Source organism: Canis lupus, chromosome 2 (genome assembly GCF_003254725.2).
Source record: "Canis lupus dingo isolate Sandy chromosome 2, ASM325472v2, whole genome shotgun sequence".
NCBI classification, from domain to species: Eukaryota; Metazoa; Chordata; class Mammalia; order Carnivora; family Canidae; genus Canis; species Canis lupus.
In genome coordinates, this window is record NC_064244.1 from 27,013,379 (window position 1) to 27,034,968 (window position 21,590).

A 21,590-nucleotide genomic window follows, 5' to 3' on the forward strand; every position below is an offset into this window, starting at 1 on the left:
TAGTTGTAAAGCTGAAGAATAATGCTGCGTATTTTTCTACCACTAAAATATGTATGGCTCTATGGGTTTCGTAGTTTCCCCTTTATATTCTTTACTTTTTAAAAAGCTGGGTTTTTTTGAGGTTTAGTTTACATAGCATAAAATTTGCTTGTTTTAAGTGTATAGTTCATTGATATTTAGTAAATTTGCAGTTGTGCAACCGTCACCACAATCCAGTTTTAGAACATTTCTATCACCCCCAAAAGATCCTTATATCTATTTGCGGTCACTCCCTCTTCCCACCCGAGCCCCAGGCAGCCACTAATCCACTTGCTGTGTCTCTTCAGACAGCTGTATTTTTTAAAGCACGCGAGGTGATTCTGTTGCTCTATAAATGTTGGGGACCCTTACTTTGAACTTACCAGCAGACTTTAGGGACATTAACTATGTCAAGATCTTCACCTACAGAAACACCTTTTAAAATAAGTAAGATTGTTCTTTTACTTTCATGGGACTCTCAGAATACTTTTGATCCTTATCAAGATGTATATCGTTCCTCTTTTCCACCAACATGTTTTCACTATTGGTTACAGGCCAACATAGGATTGCTCACACAGTTGGTGGAAAATAACCTCTTCCCGTGTGCAGCTACTTCTGTTCATCAATATAGATGGGACTTGTAATGGAAAAGTACCAACAGGCCATCCCAGTGGGGTTGGTGCAATCTTTCTAGCATGGTCTTGAGCTTATTAAACTAGGTATCCCGTCTTCTCTTGGAAGAGAGAAATGTGATCATTCAGTGCATTGAAGGGGTCAGAAGAACTTCTCTCCTTTCCTTGATTCCCACCATGGCTTCTTGGACCTCTTTTTTTCTTCCACACTCATCCCCACTGCAGTGAGAGCAGAGACTCCTACATTTTGAAGCCTGTTTTACTGTTTACCTCCACCCTGCCTGTTTCACACAGTTCCTTTGCCTGGCTCAATGGGTCCCAAACACCAGTGCACATTAGGATCAACCGTGGAGCTTTTGGAGATCTTCTGGGGAGCATGGAGATTAGCCATGTGAATTAGAATCACCAGGACTGGAAACCAGAGGATTGCTGTCTTGTTTTCAAGTGTTCTTTGGCTTCATCCCTACTTCTTTGTTCTCTAAAACTCTAGTCCTGGGCTGTTGATTCTGTTTCCAAACCTCCCAGCTAGAGTTCCTGAGTGATCCCAACTCCTAGTCTTTGTCAAAACCAATGGACTCATGTGAAGTCACCCTAATCTGACATTAAAAGGAAATTATAGTTTCAGGAGCTAGGAGACCAGCAATAGCTGTCTTCATTTTCTCCCAGTATCTGGTTCATCTTTGAACAGGCCCCGCATAGAAGAACCCAAAAAAAAGCTAAAGACTATCCATTTGTGCTCTTAAAATACATTCTAAAAAGACAACCTACAGAATGGGGAAAATATTTGCAAATTGTATGTTTAAGAGTCTAGTGTTCAGAATATATAAAAGATTCTTAACAACTCAACCAAAACAAACAAACAAACAAACAAACAATAATCCAATTGAGATATGGGCCAAGGACTTAAGAAAAAAAAAGGATGCAACTAGGTTTTCAACCGTTTCCTGGTTTAAGTTGATTAATTTTGCCAGATCTTGGGTATTGCTCTTATTTTGTTGTGAAGGGAGGATTAGAAGGCAGAATTTAGTTTTTGATGACTGGTTACAAACACATAGATCTCTTTTCCCTGGATCACCAGATAAAATATAGGATGCTCAGTTAGAGTTGAGTTTCAGATAGACGGTTCTATCCTGTGCAATCTCTGGGACAGACTTAAACTAAAAAAATTTTTTTTGTTGTTTATCTGAAATTCAGATTTAACTAGGTATCCTGTGCTTTTATTTGCTAAATCTGGCAGCTCTTGCTCTATTAAAGGACTGCATTGTGACTGATGGCTCACCCCTGGTTCCAGCTCCCTGCTGCTCTGTATCCTTCCCCCAAGTCCAGTCTCCACTCTACAGCTGGAAGGGAATGGCTCTGTTTGGCCTCTGTACATTTGCCAGGAAATAATAATCTGGTTGTTATGTGAGGGTTTCCAACATTGTTCAGTGCAGAAATTACTCAGGTATGAATCATTTGGCTCCGTAGTTGGTTTTGTTTTGTTTTGTTTTTAAGGCTGATATGAGAACTGTGTTATCTTGTTTGTTCTGACATGAGCTGTAGTTCAGTCTGAGCCAGCTGTGAGCAGGATGGCTCAGAGACACCCAGGAGGGTGGCCTTCTCTGTTTAACTTGACATTGGTGAGCAACTGACTCTTCTCAGGGAGACCCCACTCTATCTCTTCCTTTCTCCTGCTGTCTCAGTTTGGTGTACGAGGTGGAATGTTGTCCAGGCCTATGGCACTGTCCACATAGCTGTGGCTGGAGCCAGAGATGTGTCCATGGCACATGATGTAGGTTACTGAGAGTATCTGCCAGTCACCAAACACTCTGAAGATGATCCTCTTGAAGGGTTCACTTCTTGGTCTGTCCAACTATGTGCCAACATGTTGAATCATCTCCATGTTAAATGTTCAACAAGCTTGTCTTGAGCTGTCACCACATTCCTGGCAACTGTGCTAGATGCCTGGAACCCAAAGGTGTCTAAGACATTGTGTCACTGCCCTTGAAGAACTTTTAGTTGGCAGTTTTTAACAATTGAAAAAGTTTTAAATTCTGGCAAAAAGGCATGTAACATTAAGTTAACCATCTTAAGCATTTCTCCGTGTACAATTGAGCAGTGTTGAGTTTACTTACATTATTGCACAACCAATCTCCAGAACATTTTCATTTTCTCAAACTGAAGTTCTATATCTATTCGATGACAGTTCCCTGCTGCCCACCCTCCGCCCCACCCCCAGCCCCTGGCAACTACCACGTTCCATTCTGTCTTTGCGAGTTTGACTATTCTAGTTACGTTGTATAAGTGGAATCACACAGTATTTGTCTTTTTGTGACTGGCTTTTTTTTTTTCACTTAGTGTAATGCCCTCCAAGGTCATCCATATCATGGCATAGGACAGGATCTTCTTCCTTTCCATGGCTAAAAAATACTCTTTTGCATGTATAGACCACGTTTTGTTGGACACTTGGGTTGATTCCAGTCTTTTCTATTGGGAATAGTGTTATTTATATAAACATGGCGTACATGATCTTCGAGATTCTGCTTTCAGTTTGATGGGGTACATACCCCAAAGTGGAATTACTGGATCATATGGTAGTTCTATTTTTAATTTTTGGAGGAACCTCCGCTCTGTCTTCCATAGTGCTATGCCATTTTATAATCCCACTCACAGAACACGAAGTTTCCAGCTTTCCCACATCCTCTCCAGCACTTATTTTCTGTCTTTTGATAGTAGTCACCCTGGAGGGTGTGTAGAGTTGGAAATTTTGGATAATAAAGGAAAACTCTCTGTCAGGTTGAATCTGTGCAATGCCACAAAGGTTTTCCCAGTGATTGGGTCATGTTTCAACTTTGTACTAGAGGGTGATGTAGAGGGATTTAGCAGAAATCTCTCCATTTTAGATTCCTTTGCTGCTCTGGCATCATGTTTGGTAAGCTTCCATTTGGTTCAGTTTCAGATTCTTAAAGCAGCTAGTGTTTAAGGTCTTCCACAGACACAAAATTATATCAGGAAGGATAGAACACATATTTTTAGGGGGTAACTGTGTGTAGAATGTATCAGTGAAACAAGTCAACTCCTGTAACCAAGGAGGTCAATCACAGAGGGGAAACTGAGGCTCAGGAATGTATAATTTTAGGAAGAGAGAGCATTGAGTAACTAGTGAAGAAAGCAAATTTGCTAAGATATTGAGCAAACACCACTCATGAAACTATAAGGTGATAGAGTTGAATTTGAACTTTCAGCTGTCTCCTTGCATTAGTGTGTTACCCCAACTCTTGCCACCACATCTATATGATGCTGTTTGCCAAAAGGATTTAAAATACCTATTACCAGTCTAGGGAACAAAACTCCTCCCCCCCAAAAAACCCAATAATGGGGGCTTATGAAGGTATTTAACCAAATTCCTTCTCATCTTTATTGCTCAACTTTACTGCTTTTCCCCACGAGACCTCAACTATAGATGTTTTTAATTGAAGTGTGATTCACACACAACATTATATTTGTTTCAGGTGTATAGCATGACTTTATATTTGTATATGTTGCAAAATGATCACTACACTAAGTCTGGTTGACATCCATCACCACACGGTTACAGAATTTTTTTTTCTTGTGATGAGAACTTTTAAGCTTTACTCTCATAGCAACAGTCACATGTGCAGTTCGGCATCATTAACTGTAGTCGCCATGCTGTACATTCCTTCCTCATCGCTTTTTCTTCTAACAGTCTGCCAATTTGCTTGAATTTTGTCTGCGTTGCTGCCATCAAAGGGTAGTTGCCCAATTATTCAAAAATACTTTTGACTGCCCTATACTGAAGAAATCTCCCCACTGGGGTTCAGGTGAGTCCGTTACATAAACGAATGTAGATAATTTAGCCCCTTTTCCAAGGGAAATGAACAGGCAATGTTTGTTTGGAAATCTTTTTGTAAAAGCACCAGGTGTTGGCCCAGAGTCCACAGGAAAGAGGCAGGAAACCCCCTGTCAGTTGACCCAAAAGGGCATAGCTTCCAGCTGGTGTCCTTGTCTGTGGTTCTTTGCTCCAAAATCGTTTCACCTTTAGAGACGTTACATAGCAATTGACTTCCTTTTCTCCCCTATGTGGTTGTCTAGGCAGAGGATGTTTATTTGTGAATAACATCCATATGTTCGAGGACAAAACTGAGGGTATACACGTTCTCTAAAATACATGAAATGTTTTGTCATTACAAGATAGAACCAGCAAGAAGACTTTTTAAAAAGATTTTATCTATTTATTCACGAGAGACACACAGAGAGAGGCAGAGACACAGGCAGAGGGAGAAGCAGGCTCCATGCAGGGAGCCGGATGCTGGATTCAATCCCAGGACCCCAGGACCACGACCTGAGCCAAAGGCAGATGCTCAACCACTGAGCCACCCAGGCACCCCCAGCAGGAGGAATATTTAATAGCATTTGTGGGCATGCTTCTCAACCTTTTGTAGACTCTTTAGAGAGTCTAGTAAAGGTTGTGGGCCCTCTGTCCAGAAAAAATACATACGGGATATACTTTTATGCAAAATTCTGATATAATTTCAGGGGCATCTTGGGAAGCTACCACCTCCATTATACTTTATAAAGATTGTTTTCTCTATAAACATCTTGAACTCCCTGTTATGAATGTTTACTATGATCTACCTTTTTTCCTCCAAGTAATGATTATTTTATTTTTACTAAGCTCCTGTTTTTATGGAGAAACCTATTACAGGCAAAAGTTTAAAATGAAAGAGATTTTCTTCCTTCATAACTTGCCTTTCATCCTAGTCAAAGAGTATCAGAAGCTCCTTCAGAAATAGCAGAGGCTGGGGGCTGATATGTACTAAGGGCCTACTGTGTGCAGGCACCTTATATATCATGATTGCACGTAATTCTGACAGTGATTCTATGACTCTAGTCAAGTGCATGTGGGCCTGAGGCTCAGAGATATTAAGTCAGTCATTTTGAGTCTTTCAAACCCTAGAGCTCACTTTCTTGGGTATTATGTGGCTTCTAAAATAACATGTATCTTCTTGTTTGAAAATATGGGGCTCTAGACAGGAAGAGTGCATCCTGGGGATGCTCTAGACAGGAAGAGTGCATCCTGGGGATGCTGGTGACCTGAAGAGAGGTTAGTGAACCTTCCTGGGATGCACTTGAGGCCCTGTGGGCCACAGTCTTGCATGAGAGGACTGATGCTTGCATTGAAATAGACAGATGGCATGAGGAGATGGGGCTTCCTCCAAATCAGAGAAATCACTGCGTACCACACTCCTTTCCCCTAACCAAGAGGGCATAGAGGAGAGAACACCAAGAGAAGGAAATGACATGTGGGTTCTCATTAGAAAAGTAGGTCAGAGTCTCACCCTTTTGGTCTGCTCCCAGCCTCTTCCCTTGTACTCTTCATTGTGTTGAGAACACATGCCGTGACTGTGCAGGGCCTGCTAATCATGCTCATTGTGCTCAGGAGCTGTTTTGTGGCTGTCAGCAGTATGAGCCACAACTCACAGAAGGAGAAGCTAAACAATGTTATTCTGGTTTGGGATGTTGGTCAGTAACTCCAGGGCAGCCTAGATTAGCCTCATTGATGAAAAGGTTTTTTTCCTTTTGTAGTAAAAAAGAGGATTTTTATTTTCTAGAGTTATTGCTCTGGAATTTTTCCCAGCAAACTACTACTACTACTACTACTACTACTACTAGTACTACTACTATTACTACTACTACTACTACTACTACTACTACTACTACTACTACATCCCCTTCTTCATATTCTTCTTCTTCTTTTTTGGCTAGTTTGTGGAAAAGTCACTGGATCACATTGACTGTCTGGTACTTAATGGGTACCAGTCAGCCTCAGGGGTTAGGCGTCTTGGTGTTTAACCAAAGTAGGAATCAACCCACTCTTTGGGCTTAAAAAAGAAGCCCATTTAGAAGAATCTTATGAATTTTCATCATGAACTAGCAAACATCAGAGGTCAATAGGAAACCCAAATAATAATACACTATCTTTCTCAGGGCTTATATCAAAGAGCCTAGTCAAATGAATTATGGAGAGAGAAATTATACTTTTTAATCCTCAGCACTTTCACTCAACCATGAATGGTATTAATTCAGGGGAGTTGTAAAGAGCATTTCAATGAGAGAGATTTGGAACAAGGAAAAGTAGGTACATGCTGATAGTATAAAGAGGGTTGAATCCAACGTAGAATTTTAAAGTTGGGGATAATCTAGTGACACCTAATTACATACACCAAAGGCACGTGACCATTGGTTCCATGCTGGAACCAGAGTCACCTGCAAGGCTTATTAAAATACAGCTTTCTGGGTTCCACCTCCAGAGTTTCTGATTCAGAGTTTCTAGGTGGGCCCAAGAATTGGTGTTTCTAGCAAGTTTGCAGATGCTGCTGCTGCTGGCCCCAGACCACGTCATGACAGGTGCTCTGCACCATCCCCACAGGTGATCAATCCATCCAGAGTTTGCCTGAACACTTCCAGGGAGATGGGTTGTGCTGCTGCCTCTGCCCTCAGGACATCTTTCCTAGAACTTATTGATGCTGCACAAAGAATGCTTCCCAGTAACCCTACCCCAGTCCTAATTCTGCCAGCTGGAATTACTCTGAATACACCTAATCCCCTTATAAATGCCTACACTAACAGACTTATCCTAAGGAAAAGAACGGATAGGCTCTGTTTGGCAAATAATGCTGTTCCATTCCATACTAGGGAATGCCTGTTCATTCTCTTTTGCCATCCAACTCCCAACAAGTTTAGATTAAAAAAATAAAGTTGGGACATGCGTAAAATAAAGTGTGTAAATCTCATGTGTACAGCTTGATGAATTTTCACATGTGTATACACCCAGAAAACTACTTCTGGGCCAAAACACAGTATTTTCACCACCCAAAAGACTCCCGTACTCTTCCCCAGTAGGTACCATTTTTCACCATTCTTCTGAGTCTCGTGGACAGGTTGTGCTTGCTTTGGGGCTTTATGTAAATGGAAGCATGGAGAGTATACTCTTCTATATCTATGTTCCCACTCAAAATGACTGTGAGATGCTGGATAGACAAGAGTAGTTCTTGCTGTGTATAGTATTCAAGTTTGATCTGTTGTATTGTCTTACATTTAATTCCCTGGCCCTTCTTCTGTTTTGTATATTTTTAAGGTTTACAAATAGCATTAGCTGGCACTACTGCATACCATGATTCAGGATAGCCTCAGTCCAGTAGTTCCCCTATATCCATGGTTTCATGTTCCTCAGTCACCATTATCCCCAGTCACCCATGGTCCTGGAAGCAGATGATCCTCCTTCTGACATATGGTTGGAAAGGCAGTAGTGGCCTCATGCTCTTTCACAGGGTCTGCGTCACTCACCTCACCTCATCTCAGCATGTAGGCATTTTATCATCTCACATCATCCAAGAAGGGTGAGGATGGCACAAGGAGATATTGTGAGAGAGAGACCACATTCACTGAATTCTTACTGCGTACATTCTTAGAATTGTATTTTATTATTAACTGTTGTCATAATTCACTTACTATGCCTAATTTATAAATTAAACTTTGTCATATGTATGTATTCAAAAAAAGCACAGTATATCCAGGGATAAGGGTGGGGATAAGGAGGGACTACTGCCCATTGCATCACTTAATCTTTTCAATAGTGTGAGTTTGGTAGACCATAAATCCATTTTGCAGATGAGATAACTGAAGCTTAGTGACTTGCCCAAAGCCTCAAAGATCATGAGAGATGGAGCCAGTATCGAATGCAGGTCCATCTGACTCATTCATGATTCTGGGTTCTCAGGTGTGTTATCATGTCTGTCACTCTTGGTGCTTTGCCAGTAATCACCAATGAGAGAGTGACTCTGAGGAGCATACATTTTCCTTCTCTTTTAAAGGTCTTTTAAAGACCTTTTCATTTTCAACCTTTTCCTCCTTCCTCCTCTTGAGTGGGTCTCAGGCATCACTGACCATGCTGGTGAACTGGAGGCCGACACTTGCCAACGTGCTGTTGAGATTTTCCCAGCTCCTTCAGATGGGCAGATCTTTTGGAAGCATGTTATCTTTCATACAGCTGTCTTCTAGAAGAATGAAATCTCCTCTTTGCTGGCTTTCTGGTCACTTCTGAATCCTCTGCCCTTGGTGGGTGCAAATAATAGAAGAATTAGCTCTGCCCTGTGGTTCCTGTTAAGGTTACACCTAAATTGCCTCTGAAAAATAATTGTCCTGTTGAAGGAAATGTCCAAACTTCCTTTGACTTTAATGTCTAATAAACCATTACAAGAGGAAGTTCGTTCTTGAGTACAAGTTACCATGGGCAAATTATGCCTTGTTTCCTACTTTATTTAGCTAATTAGGGATGGAAGATTGCTGGTCAGCTCACTCTATGTGTGGTGTCAACTTGGATAGATTAAAAAAAAAAGATCAGAAACTTTGCAGCAGTTTTAAGCCTGGCTTTGATTCAGTATCCTGGTAAAGTCTCCACGTATACTAATATTTATGTATCCTCCACTTTATTTTTACATTCCTCTTGTTGCATGCAGAGCTACAAAATTTGAATTTCTGTTATTACATATATAGACATGGTGGAGTTTGGATCTATAAAGGTGGGTAGTTGTGAAATAATTTTCTTTTCTAATAGGAAATAAAGGTCAGGAGTAAAAAAAAAAGGGCTATTTTTGCTTTACTTACTCTGTCATCCCACTAATTTTTCTTAAATCATATAAAATCCATTTATGGATTTATCCTTCTGTAATTCTAACTCATATTCAAAGATTTATGCTGGGGAAACTTTGGGAGAAATTTTTTTTTAAGAGCCATCAACTTTCTGGACAAGCAGTGTGTTAGGCCAACTGGGTGACTGGTGGGGGAAGGTGTTTCTTATGGAAGACTTCAATATGGAAGGAGTGATAGAGTTAGACACCACCCTTTTGCAGTTCTAATGAAATAGTGGAGCCAGACAGACATTGTCAGTGTCTGGTAAACCTATGAAGTAAGAGATTGATGAGGAGCTTTATAATGGGTGATCAGATTGACAATCTGGGAGCTCACCATCTTTCTTATTACAGCTGAAAGCAGACAAGTAGACACTGTGTTTCTGATGTGAAAGAGGATAAGCGGTCAGCATCACCCACGAAGTATTCTTGTTAGTAGTACTGACCTTTGTCTAAGCAAGCCTCTAACTTTCCTCCCAGAACACAGGGAAGTATAGAAGATGGAGCTGTGGTTCTCAACGTTGACTGCACACTAGACCCATATTGGAGATTTTTAGTTCTGATGCCCAGACTATGCCTCAGACCAATTAAATGAGCTCTTGGCCTGGATATTCGTATTTTTTCTAGATCCCCCAGATGTGACAGTGTGAACCAGGGATGGAAACCAGGGAAATTGAGAAGCAAGTTAAAAAATAGGACAAGAAAACAATCACAAAATGCACAATGTAAGAAATTCCATGGGACAAGAAAACCAGAGTTTTATAACACATTTATGTAGCCTTAGAAGAAAGGCAGCGGGAGGGGGCACTTGTAGATTAAAGGAGATTTAAGAAACATAAACCCGATGTGATATGTGGTCTTTTTTTGATCCAGATTCGAACAAATCAGCCATATCAAGACCTGTTCTAAAGAATCAGAAGAATTCCAATACAGATTGAGTATATTCAGGGATAGTATGGCATGGAGCATTGGTTCTATTACTTGTGGTTATGTGGAAAAAAGTTCCTATAGTTAGAGATACATTCCAAAGTATCTACAGATGAAATAAGATGCCTAGGATTTGTTTTAAAACAATAGCAAGAGATGGTGAGGGGATTCAAAGAAACAGAGACAAAAGACTGGTAAGAGGTTGATAATTGTTAAAGTTGGGTGAAAGGATACAGGGGTTCATCTCTATTCTCTCTACTTTTGTGTGTTTAAAAAATTCACGTAAAAGATGAAAAAGAAGACATAAAGGTGAAATCTCTAACATCTCTTGTACTGTGATGTATTATCAGTATGAAGTCTGTGAAGTTCATATGGAATATAAACCTGAAACTGATAAAATTGAGCCCTCTGCACCCATGCAGAACAGCCCTGCTTCTTTTCTGAAAAGTGTTAATGTGTGCCATTGTGAATTATGTTTACATCTTGCTTGCAGATGATTCTGGGCCACCTCCTTCTACTGTTATCAACCAAAACGACACTTTCGCCAAAGTCACCTTCAAGCCCAGTGTGGTACAACAGGCCAAGATTGCCCAGAATGGCATTCTAGGAGATTTCATCATTAGATATGATGTCAACAGGGAACAGAGCATTGGGGACATAGAGGTAATGGGCTCGTGGTTGCCATTTCTTGTTAGTTGCTTGATACTTTTAGTTAGATTCAGAATGAAGGATCCCAGTTCTTACCTAAGGGAGGGAAAACTTTCTGGTTCCTGGAAATTGGTTTGAACCTAAAATATGTCTCCAAGGGGACTAAGGGTGTTCCCTTCCTATTTCCTGCTTCAGTAATCTGGAGAGCAAATGAAATCTGTAATGTAATTTTCCCCTGTGGTGTTTTAGATGAAGTTAGAATTTTAGCTCATCTTCAGTTTTAATTAAGAGAGCCTGGTCCATGGCTCATTTCCCTTTAGGTTTTAATGCTCCAGAGACAGGGTGGGAATATTAAAATGCGTTAGCATGCATCCAGAATGTAGACAACTTTGACATCTCAACTTGCAAAAACCATGTATTGACGGAAGCAGGAATTCCAAGTGGCAAGGGCCATAAAGGGATAATTAAAATTGAGTTAGTCAACATAGTGATTAAGTCACAAAAGGAGGATTTTATCTTTATACAGATTAAACTAGCAGTTAGTTCTCTTGGAGGGATCAGGACAGTAGGTACTTTTGCTCTGAGTGTGGAATCTGCCCAGACTCTGTTTTGTGCTCTGACTTGTGGAAGTTATATAGACTGTCCATTTTAAGTAGTTTACTGGACACTACCATTTTTACTTTCTCTTCTCTCCACCAGGTTCTAAATGGCTATTTTGTGCACTACTTTGCCCCCAGAGACCTACCTCCTTTACCCAAGAACGTGGTATTTGTGCTTGACAGCAGTGCCTCCATGGTAGGAACCAAGCTCCGGCAGGTGAGTGAAGGTCAACTGACAATTTCGTTCTCTCTCGCTTTTGCCTGGAACCATGATGTGCTCTGTGAATAAAATTCAGTTGATGCCAAATGTCCACTTTACCATCCAGCTATTCCTGCCTACAGCAGAACCTTCCTGAACTGATCCAGTTCAGTCACTGACATAAACTGTCATTTTAGGATGGTAGTCTTTTTTTTTTTAAGGATTCTATTTATTCATTCATGAGAGAACACAGAGAGAAGCAGACACAGGCAGAGGAAGAAGCAGGCTCCATGCAGGGAGCCCGATGTGGGACTCGATCCCAAGACCCTGGGATCAGGACCTGAGCTGAAAGCAGATGCTCAACCACTGAGCCACCCAGGTGTCCCCAGGATGGTGGTTTTAAGAGAACAGAGGGACATACTATAGAAACACTTTGAAATAAAGGGGACTGTCAGAGTAGAAAATGTGAGACAGGAATATGCTGATAGGGACACTCGACAGCACTATTGTTGATGGAATAATTCTGTTTGGAAATGACGTCCTTTCAAAGCAATGGAACAGAGCCATTGACAGCCCCATTGGCCTACCCTTAGAACAAAGGAATTCTATCTCAAGAATTCAGGAGTGATATTCTTATGGCATTTAGGATAAATAGTTAAAATTCTAAGGATGGGGGGCATTAAGGGACATGCAGTCTATGCTGAAATATTAAACTATACTGAAAATACAAATATTAAAAATTATTTTAACAAACCACTGGAAAGAACTATTCCTTATCTGGTATCATAAATATCACAAGTGTGTTTTTAAGATTTTATGTATTTATTCATGAGAGATACACAGAAAGAGGCAGAGACACAGGCAGAGAGAGAAACAGACTGCTTGCGGGGAGCCTGATGCAGGACTCAATCCTAGGACCCTGATATCACGACCTGAGCCAAAAGCAGATGCTCAACCACTGAGCCACCCAGGGACCCCATAAATGTGTTTTTATAATATAGTTTCAACTCACATAACAGAAAACAGAAAAAACTACTGGCTGCCAGACCAAATAATAGCTACCTTCTCCAAACAGTTGTCTTAGCTTTTCTGTCTTAATTCATTATCTATTTTTATTAATTAATAATACATATGTGGCTTAATAGTACCTGAAACCTCAAAGGAAACCTCTATGTTATCTCTTTCCACCCCTAGATCCCCTTCAATATGCAGTCGAACCTGATCTTAGCGGATAAACTATTGTAAATATTTTCTCTCAGTTACTACTTTGTAAGTTCTTTCTTTGGCCATTTGAATTTAACAAATCATGTAGAACTTGTTGATTTTTTTCTTCATGGCATCTTATGTTTCTCCACTCCAAAAGAGTAAAAAATATATTCCATGCAAAAATAGGGTTTAACTTTTTTTTTTTCCAGAAGTTTGCTAGATATGATTTCTAACTTGTATAGGGGCAAGATAACTTCTCCCTGCGAGTCAGTTCCATGTAATTCTTTAACACCACATCCTTGCGCAGAATTCAAGCTGCTGCTGACTTCTCCACTTTGCCTGCTTTTCCTTCATTTTGCATCTCTGACTTTCCATCTGGGATTACTTTTCTTTCCCCTAAAGAACACTCATTGGTATCTTCTCAAATGTGGGTCTGCTAGTAAAGAATTCTATTAGTTTTTGCTTGTTTGAAGATGACTTATTTCATTCTCATTCTTGAAGGGTATTTTTACTGGGAATGGAATTCTGCATTGACAATGATTTTTCTTTCCATTGAAGATAGATCCCATTGTCTGCTGGATTCTGTTGTTGCTGTTGATAAGTTGGTAATCATTTTAACTGTTGTTCCTTTAAATGTCATCTTTTATTGTTGACTGCTTTTAAAATATTCCTCTTAATCTTAAGTTTTCTGTAGCTTTAATATGATGATTTCAGATGCAGATTTCTTTCTTTTTTTTTTAAATTTTTGCCTGAGGTTCCTAGGACTTCATGAATTTGTGGATTCATGGGAAAATCCTCAGTCATTATTTCTGACATCACATTGGCTCACTTTTCCTAATCCTAATCCTAAAGGATTCCAGCATTAGAAAATCTCTCCATATCCTGTATCCTGTGCTTTCTTCTATTTATTCCAGCTTTTGCCTTTTCATACGTCCTTCCAAACCTAGGTACAAGCCACAGATTCTCTTTTCAGGTATGTCCAGTGTGGTCTCAGATGCATCCATTGAGTTACTTCAGTTATTGTGTTTTTTAGTTCTAGAATTTCCATTTGGTTCTCTTCAAATCTGCTCTGTCACTTTTTAGAATGTTCAGTTATTTCACAAAGTTTTAAATAACACTTCTTTTTCTCCAGTACCATAGACATAGTTATCTTAAAGCCCATATCTGATCATTCCGAGCTTGAGTCCCTTTATGAGTTGTTTTTATTGTTTTCTTTCTGTCCTTGTGTGACTGGTCATTTTTGATTGTATTATGAACATATTCAAACATTTTTTAAAGATTTATTTATTTATTTATTTATTTATTTATTTATTTATGATAGACAGAGAGAGAGAGAGAGAGAGAGAGAGAGGCAGAGACACAGCAGGAGGGAGAAGCAGGCTGCATGCCGGGAGCCTGACACGGGACTCGATCCTGGGACTCCAGGATCGTGCCCTGGGCCAAAGGCAGGCACCAAACCGCTGAGCCACCCAGGGATCCCCATATTCAAACATTTGTTTGTAGAAATAGTTGAAAGCCTAGGATGATGAACTTTTCTGCTATAGGAAGTTTGGGGTGTTTCTGTCAGGTACATGGGGGATTATAAACTGGATCATTTTTTTTCCCGAAGATTTATTTACTTATATGAAAGAGAGAGAGTGAGCATGCAAATTGTGGGAGAGAGAGAATCCTGAAGCAGACGCCCCACTGAGTGCAGAGCCTGATGCAGGGCTCTGTCCAACGACCCTGCAATTATGAACTGAACTGAAATCAAGAGTCAGCCACTTAACCAACTGAGCCACCCAGGTGCCCCAATCTGGGATCATTTTAGTCCATTTTCAGGGCTTGAGATTTTTCTGGGAAGCTCAGATGGCTCAAAGCTGGATTTCAGTCCTTTAAAGATTGGTTTATTTCTATATAGCACAAAATGTAGAGATTTACCAGAGCACCTATCCCTGGTGGGCTCTAGACTTCAACTTTTGACCCTCTAAGCCACTGAAGTGGTGCTCAGCCTCTCAGATACTTCTCTGTCCTTGACATACATCCTTTAGATAAAAGTGTTGCCAAATGCTGAGGCTGCTGCTTTAAATTTTCATCTTTTCCCAGATATTTTTTCTCACTATTTTGATACTCTCAAGATTTTTTAAAAAATATATTTTGTATATTGCTTTTTTAGTTCACAGTGGGAAGGTTGGGTATGAAATTACCTGCAGGTTTTCTTTATGGGCAATGTTTCCCAAAGTGATTAATCACATGTACATGAAATATTCTTTTATCACATGTACATGAAATATTCTTTTGTAGTGGTTAATTTTCTACTGATGTTTGAGAGGCCTCATAGCCTTTTCATATTTACTGAATATTCTGTAAAGTTCTTTGCTTTTTGCACTCCAAGTTCTTAAGTGCCATTATCGTTTTTGTGACTTTGTTGGGTGGATAACAGATGCTGACAAAAGCAGAGTCGTGGCTTCTTGGAGACCACTGTTGGTCATTGAATGTAGTGTTAATTAGGTCTTGCATATCACTCAGTGTGGTAATTCCCATTTGGATTTTGAATTAATTAGCAGTTACTGAGTAGGTGCCATGTACTAGGTTTCTCTGTGTGTGTCATTAAATTTCTAAGTACCTATACATCTTCATATTTTCTTTCTTTTTTCTTTTTCTTTAAGACAATGACCTTCATGAGACCAGGGTTTGGGTTTCCTCTGGGAAAAAAAAAATCACTTGTTGAAGGTATTGATAATTAAAATTATTGCAGCCACTATGAATTTGTGTTATTACCAAATATCTTGTATTTTTATATTTTTACTTACCCTTGTATTATGAATATATCAGATATTATTAAATATTCTTGTTTTTAAAAAGCTTGTTTTAATGGCCATAAGGCAACACTGTACAGTGGAAACTCCTTTGAGAATGGGAATGTTCTATACCTATAGCATCCAGCGTGGTAGCCACTAGTCACATGTGGCTGTTAGCACTTAAAATGTGACTAATGCAACTGAGGAACTGAAATGTTTTTTTTTTAAATATTTTATTTATTTATTCATGAGAGACAGAGAGAGAGAGAGAGAGAGAGAGGCAGAGACACAGGCGGAGGGAGGGAGAAGCAGGCACCATTCAGGGAGCCTGACGTGGGACTCGATCCCGGGTCTCCAGGATCATGCCCAGGCTGAAGGCGGCGCTAAGCCGCTGAGCCACCAGGGCTGCCCAGAACTGAAATGTTTTAATCTTATTTCATTTTAATGCATTTAAATTTAAGTAGCTACGTGTGACTAGTGGTTCTGTATTGGAGAGTGCTGCTGAAAAACATTGACTCACTCTACCACCCGTGAGAGACTTCAAGCTATTTCCTTCTTTTGCTAATTATAAACAGCATTGGAATGACTGTCTTCATGTAGAAATCTTTGACCACATGTCAATCATTTCTTAAGTTAGATTCTTAGAAGTGGAATTACTGGGGCAAGGAAAACCAACTAATTTGTGGTTTTTACAGATATTAAAACCATGTTTTCTAGAAAAGCCATACCAACTCATTAACATTTAAAACTGTTACCAGAGTAAGAATTCCAAATGGATTAAGCAGCAAAAGGTAATCAATGAACCACACCCAAAAGTAAGTAAGAAAATAGGTATATTTAATTAGTTTTAAAATAGGGAAAGATTTTTAAAACCTAACAGCAATGAAAAGTAATTATAAAGGGAAAAAATCAGTAATGTTAGCTATATAAAAAATGTTTAACTTTTGTTTCAAGCAAAAACAGAATAAAAGTAAACAGAAGGCTGGAAAAGTGTATGCAGCAAAGAGAAACTTATCTTTAGTATATAAAGAGCAATTCCAGGTCAATTAATATTAATCTTATTTAAGAAATGGGCAAAGAAAATGAAACAATTTACAAAAGAGAAATAAAATTCAGTAAGATTATGAAAGAGTCAAATGGACTAATGACTAAAAAATGCAAATTAAAAAATACTATTTTTGTGTTCATATTGTTCAACTTTAAATAATGTAAATTACTTACAATGACATCTTCCATAGTATACATTTGTAGAATCCAACAAAATTATAATATTTAAATTATTTCCCAATAAATATTAAGAAATGCCAAAATTATAAAAATGCACGGTCCATTCTGCATCTTCACACAAAGGTCATGAAACCACCCGAAGGCTATAGCAGCTTGAGTGGCTCACATCTTCAGCTGTCTGAGTCATGTCAGGCTTAAACCTCAAACCCAATTCATTCCAGGCCATAGGGTCTTTCACTTCCGGTGGGAGAACAGTCAAGAATCTTCTTACTAGACCCCCGGAAAGATAAATCCTGCCCCAAATTGTTCAGAGAAAACCGGTGAACTAAATCAGAATCTCCTAGACTCACTGTTAATTGGGCACTTCTTAAAAATACAACATGGAACATTTGCAACATGGGAGGCATCATGCTAAATGTATTATATGAGTTATTGGATAAAAGGATCGTTAATCTTTGTAATAATTTGGCTGTCATCCCCATTGTAATGATGGAGAAACTGAGGCTTTACAGTGGTGAATAACTCAGCTAGTAAATGGCAGGGTCCAGGCTTCAAAGCCAGGTCTGAATGTGAGGCCCATGAATCAGACCATGATGGTGTGACCTCTTGGTGCAAGTTAATGGTGTGATGACACAATGCTCTCATGTACACTAGTAGAGTTGCATGGGGATCCAAAGGGAGTGCAGTTTGACATTTCAAGACCCAGTGAAGAAGGCTGCGTGTCAGGAGGGATTTCCATGCACTGTGCAAGAGCAGTGTAATGATACACGTCATTCCCGTTGTTTTTCTCCCCTCCTCCCTCATTCCTGGATATTAAAATTCCATTATTTGCTGGGCACTGAAGAAAGTCTGGCATGCACTCTGCTGGCTTCTAAGCTACAGCATGGCCTCTTTCCAGGAGAACCACCCTAGACCAGCCAAACACATGTCAGAAGCCTCTAGGCAATTTCTAAAGCCTGTTGCTGCCTTGGAGTGTTTTAAAAACTGCTGATGATTTTAGCAGCTCTCAGCTCCTCGGAGACCACAGCACTCACTGAAAAGCTTAGTGGACTCTAGAGCCTTGTACACAGTATCATGGCCACTGGTGAAGAGGATGATTACCCCAAACACAGCGCTTTCGCGATGTGTCAGCAGGCTTCGGTAACATCAGACATTAGTCATAGGTCCTCTCAGATCCTCTGAAAAATCATTCGCTATAACACCGGGGGTTCTTGGCTCCTCTTGTTGTTGATGGGCTCGAAGTTCTTCACATTGCTCATCACAGTGAAGGGCACACAGTTGGTATTTAATAACTATAATTTCAACAACTGATTTATAAATAAGTATAAGATCCTTTAACCTTAAAATGTACACTCACTAAAGGGTATGCCAGGACCTGGGAACTTTCTGGTTCTGGTCCTGGTCCCAGTGGGAATGGGAGCTGGACTTTGCCGGCCTGGGAACAGCTACAGAGCCTCCTGCAGGTTGTTGGCACCTGACTGGGCTCTGTTTTCTATCCCATCTATGTTTGCTGGAGAATCTGTTGAGAGCGAGGCCAGGTGCTGGGTTGGGCAAGATTTCCGCCTATAAAACCTCTAAGTGGGAGGAAGAGCTGAGAAGAGCCACAGAAAATGTGAGCAACCTAGACCTTTTTTTTTCCTTATTAGTTTCATGCTTTTAAGTGCTCAAACTAGCTAACATCCATGTCCTCGGGAGGATGAAGGAGAATATATGTGAAATACATCTGTCCTTGACCAAGATTTACATGTTCTTCTCTTCCCTTTCCCTAGTCTATGTAACTAGATCTACTTTCACCTTCATATTGAGGAACTTGGCTAAGGGCCTCTCTCTGAGAACCAGGCACTGGCTAGTGTATCATTTACCAGGTGCCTTTCATGCTAGAACTTTCTTTAGACTTGTTCCCATAATCTGGGCTCTTCCGTGCCAATCATAGATTCCCATGTAGCTTTTGGAAGTGTGTCTTCCTTTCTCCATTGAAGTTAGTTGTCAATTTTGGAGGGTAGAGAACAAGCATAATGTTTCTTATCTGTAAATGCCAAATTAAAATGAGGGGAAAGGTGAACGTTGCTTGCACTTCATTCATTGGCTTACTTCCTGCTCCAGGACATCAGTTTTGTCTTCACATCCAAAATTCAGTGTCTAAGAGCCACGTGGGCATTTTATGTGCAGCCCTGTAGGCAAATAGCCTGTCTGTAAGCTCCATGAATTTGGGAAGCATCTTGTTTTTGATCATTAGAGTACATAGTCCCAGCTCTCAGCACTGTCTCTCACACCTAGTAGGTAAATATTTTTGCTGAAATACATACCAACACATAAACATTAAATGTGGTGTGTGCTTTTGAGTGCCATGGAGTGCCTAGTACATACCAAGCACTCGAAGCATTTTATGTACATTTTTTTCATTGAATCTTTGAGCAATCCAGTGAAATGGACATTGTTACCCACTTCTTATAAATGAAAAGGTGAGGGGCAGGGAGGTGACATCACTATGCTAAAATGCAGAACACAGTAAGAAGAAAAGTTCAGCCTCAAGCCCAGTTTCCACTAGCTCTTCCCCATACCATTCTTCACTGTACCATTAGACATAGACCCTAACATTAGACCACCTCTTAAGTTTCCAGACTCTACTTGTCCTCATGCCCCAATGATGTGATGTGAGTGAGTGCACGCGGATGTCAGCTGCCCTAAGGCTGAGAGGCTCCAGCCAGCAGCTGGTGTCATGAAGAACTAATGGAGCTGTTCTGCTCTGATGCATAGAATTAACTATTCATGATTTATTATTTAACTTACGCACACCGTGGGCATGGAGGGGGATGCAGACTTCTTTCCTTTCACGATTTGGTTGGGACAGACCAAGGGCCAGCATGGACACAGTGGTGGTAAGGAGAGCAGGAGAAAGTTGGTGACTGTGAGGTCCAGTGATGTCATGACCTTTATTCCAGCCATGTTCTTCAAGAACATATGGCTCTGCCGCAGTTTGAGAGGGGAGATGCTGTAAAAATATTAGGATGTCGAGAAAGTAGCTTGTATGTGATGGGGGTCAAAGGAAGGGCAGGCTGAAGGTCACTGAGCAGCCAGGAAGAATGCCAGACAAGGCCAGCAGAACCCAGAATGGCGTCAGGGGAGCAGCGAGCTGGTTGGAGGAGAGAGCAAATAAAGGATCTCAGGAAAGGAAGATGTAGGAAGGCCAAATGAGATCACGTCTCGAAAATTTGGAGGGTCTCGCAGATAGGCAATATATGGCTATCAAGCAAATAAGTGTAGATGATGGAAGGCTTCCGTACTCCTGTGTTACCTTTTCAGGCTACAGGCCTTATTGTAAATATCTAAAAGCATAACTCCAGGTAATAATAAAAATGTTTAGCTTCCCCCTTTCTGGTTTTCTAGAACAGGGGTCAATAGACTTTTTCAATGACCACAGATCATACATATCTTAAACATTGCAGGTTAGCTGGTCCCTGTCTCACTGCGTAGCTGTGCTCCTGTAGCACAGAGGCAGCCATAGGCAATCTGCAAAGAAACTGTGTTTGTCAAAAAACAGGCAGAGGTTTGGATTTGGCCCCCAGGCCATAGTTTGCTGACCCCTGGTCCACAGGGATTAATGGCATGGCTAGAGATCATTTAGTTGGTAGTATTTATTCACATCTACTGAGCTGCTCATGTCCAAACATGGCCAGCAGTAGATGCATGTGTCAGAAATGCATTGCAAAACAGAGATCTGGGACTTTGGGCAGGGGACAGAAGGCAGTGGGGAAAACGTGTTTTTGACTCTGATTCAGAATGTGAGGAAATAAATGATGGACAGAGGGCACAGTAGTTCTTGCCTGAGGTGACCACTGAAAACTTGGGTTTTTTTGTTTCAAAAAACTTTGCTCCTCCACAATGATGATGATATATCATTTTAAGTAAGTCAGAAGCATCTGAGTTATTTAGAACACTTTTTTGTTGGGGCAGTTAAAATTTACTCAAATGAGATGATATTTAAAAAGTTTTGAGGCTCTCTGAGTTGAAGGCACCATGTGGCTGTCATACAAAGAGAAAATGAACAATGTAGAGCTCTGAGTTCTCCCGCACAATCCATTCAGGTTGTAGGCTCTTAGTCACCAGCATCCGACTGCATGGTCCTGGTGCGACCAGAAAGCCCAGCTTCTCCTTTCTGGCATCCCAATTTTGTGGTCAAGTCCCTCCAGTCAGATCTGCAGATTTTCTCTGTAAAGGGCCGGGGAGAGCCCCAAAGGAAACTGGCTACAAGTAACAACGAGATAAATTCTGCAAATGCAAGCAAGTGGATTGAAAGAGATAACAAATGTGGAAGTGCTTATCAGGGACTGTCCCCCACCCCCAGCTGGCGGGGGAACCTGCACATGGGTGGAATTCCTCAGTGCTGTCTAAATGTGCAGACTCCCCTTTCCCTCCTTCAGGACACTCGATCCTGCCTTCCGATCCCTCCTTGGCTCTGGCTCCAGACTCCAGATTCTCAAGGAATGAAACAAATATGGATTATATGCTGTGGGAGAGGCACTAGGCATAGGGGATAAAAAAAATAAATGTGACAGAATTTTTCTCTTGAGGGGTTCAGAGAAGAAAAGTCATGTGACTGTTGTATGCAGAGCGCTCCCTGTATGGTCTAGTCATGGCACAGAGCAGGTGCCGATCAGTTCTTT

At 40.5% G+C, this 21,590-nt stretch overlaps 1 protein-coding gene across 1 annotated transcript in view; it reads left to right on the forward strand.

Annotated features, from left to right (window-relative positions):
* Positions 1–21,590, forward strand: part of ITIH5 (inter-alpha-trypsin inhibitor heavy chain 5) — a 74,968-nt gene that overhangs the window by 31,069 nt on the left and 22,309 nt on the right. Inside the window, 2 exon segments of the mRNA XM_025445099.3 lie at positions 10,761–10,930; positions 11,615–11,731. Coding sequence (XP_025300884.3) covers positions 10,761–10,930; positions 11,615–11,731 — 287 coding nt within the window.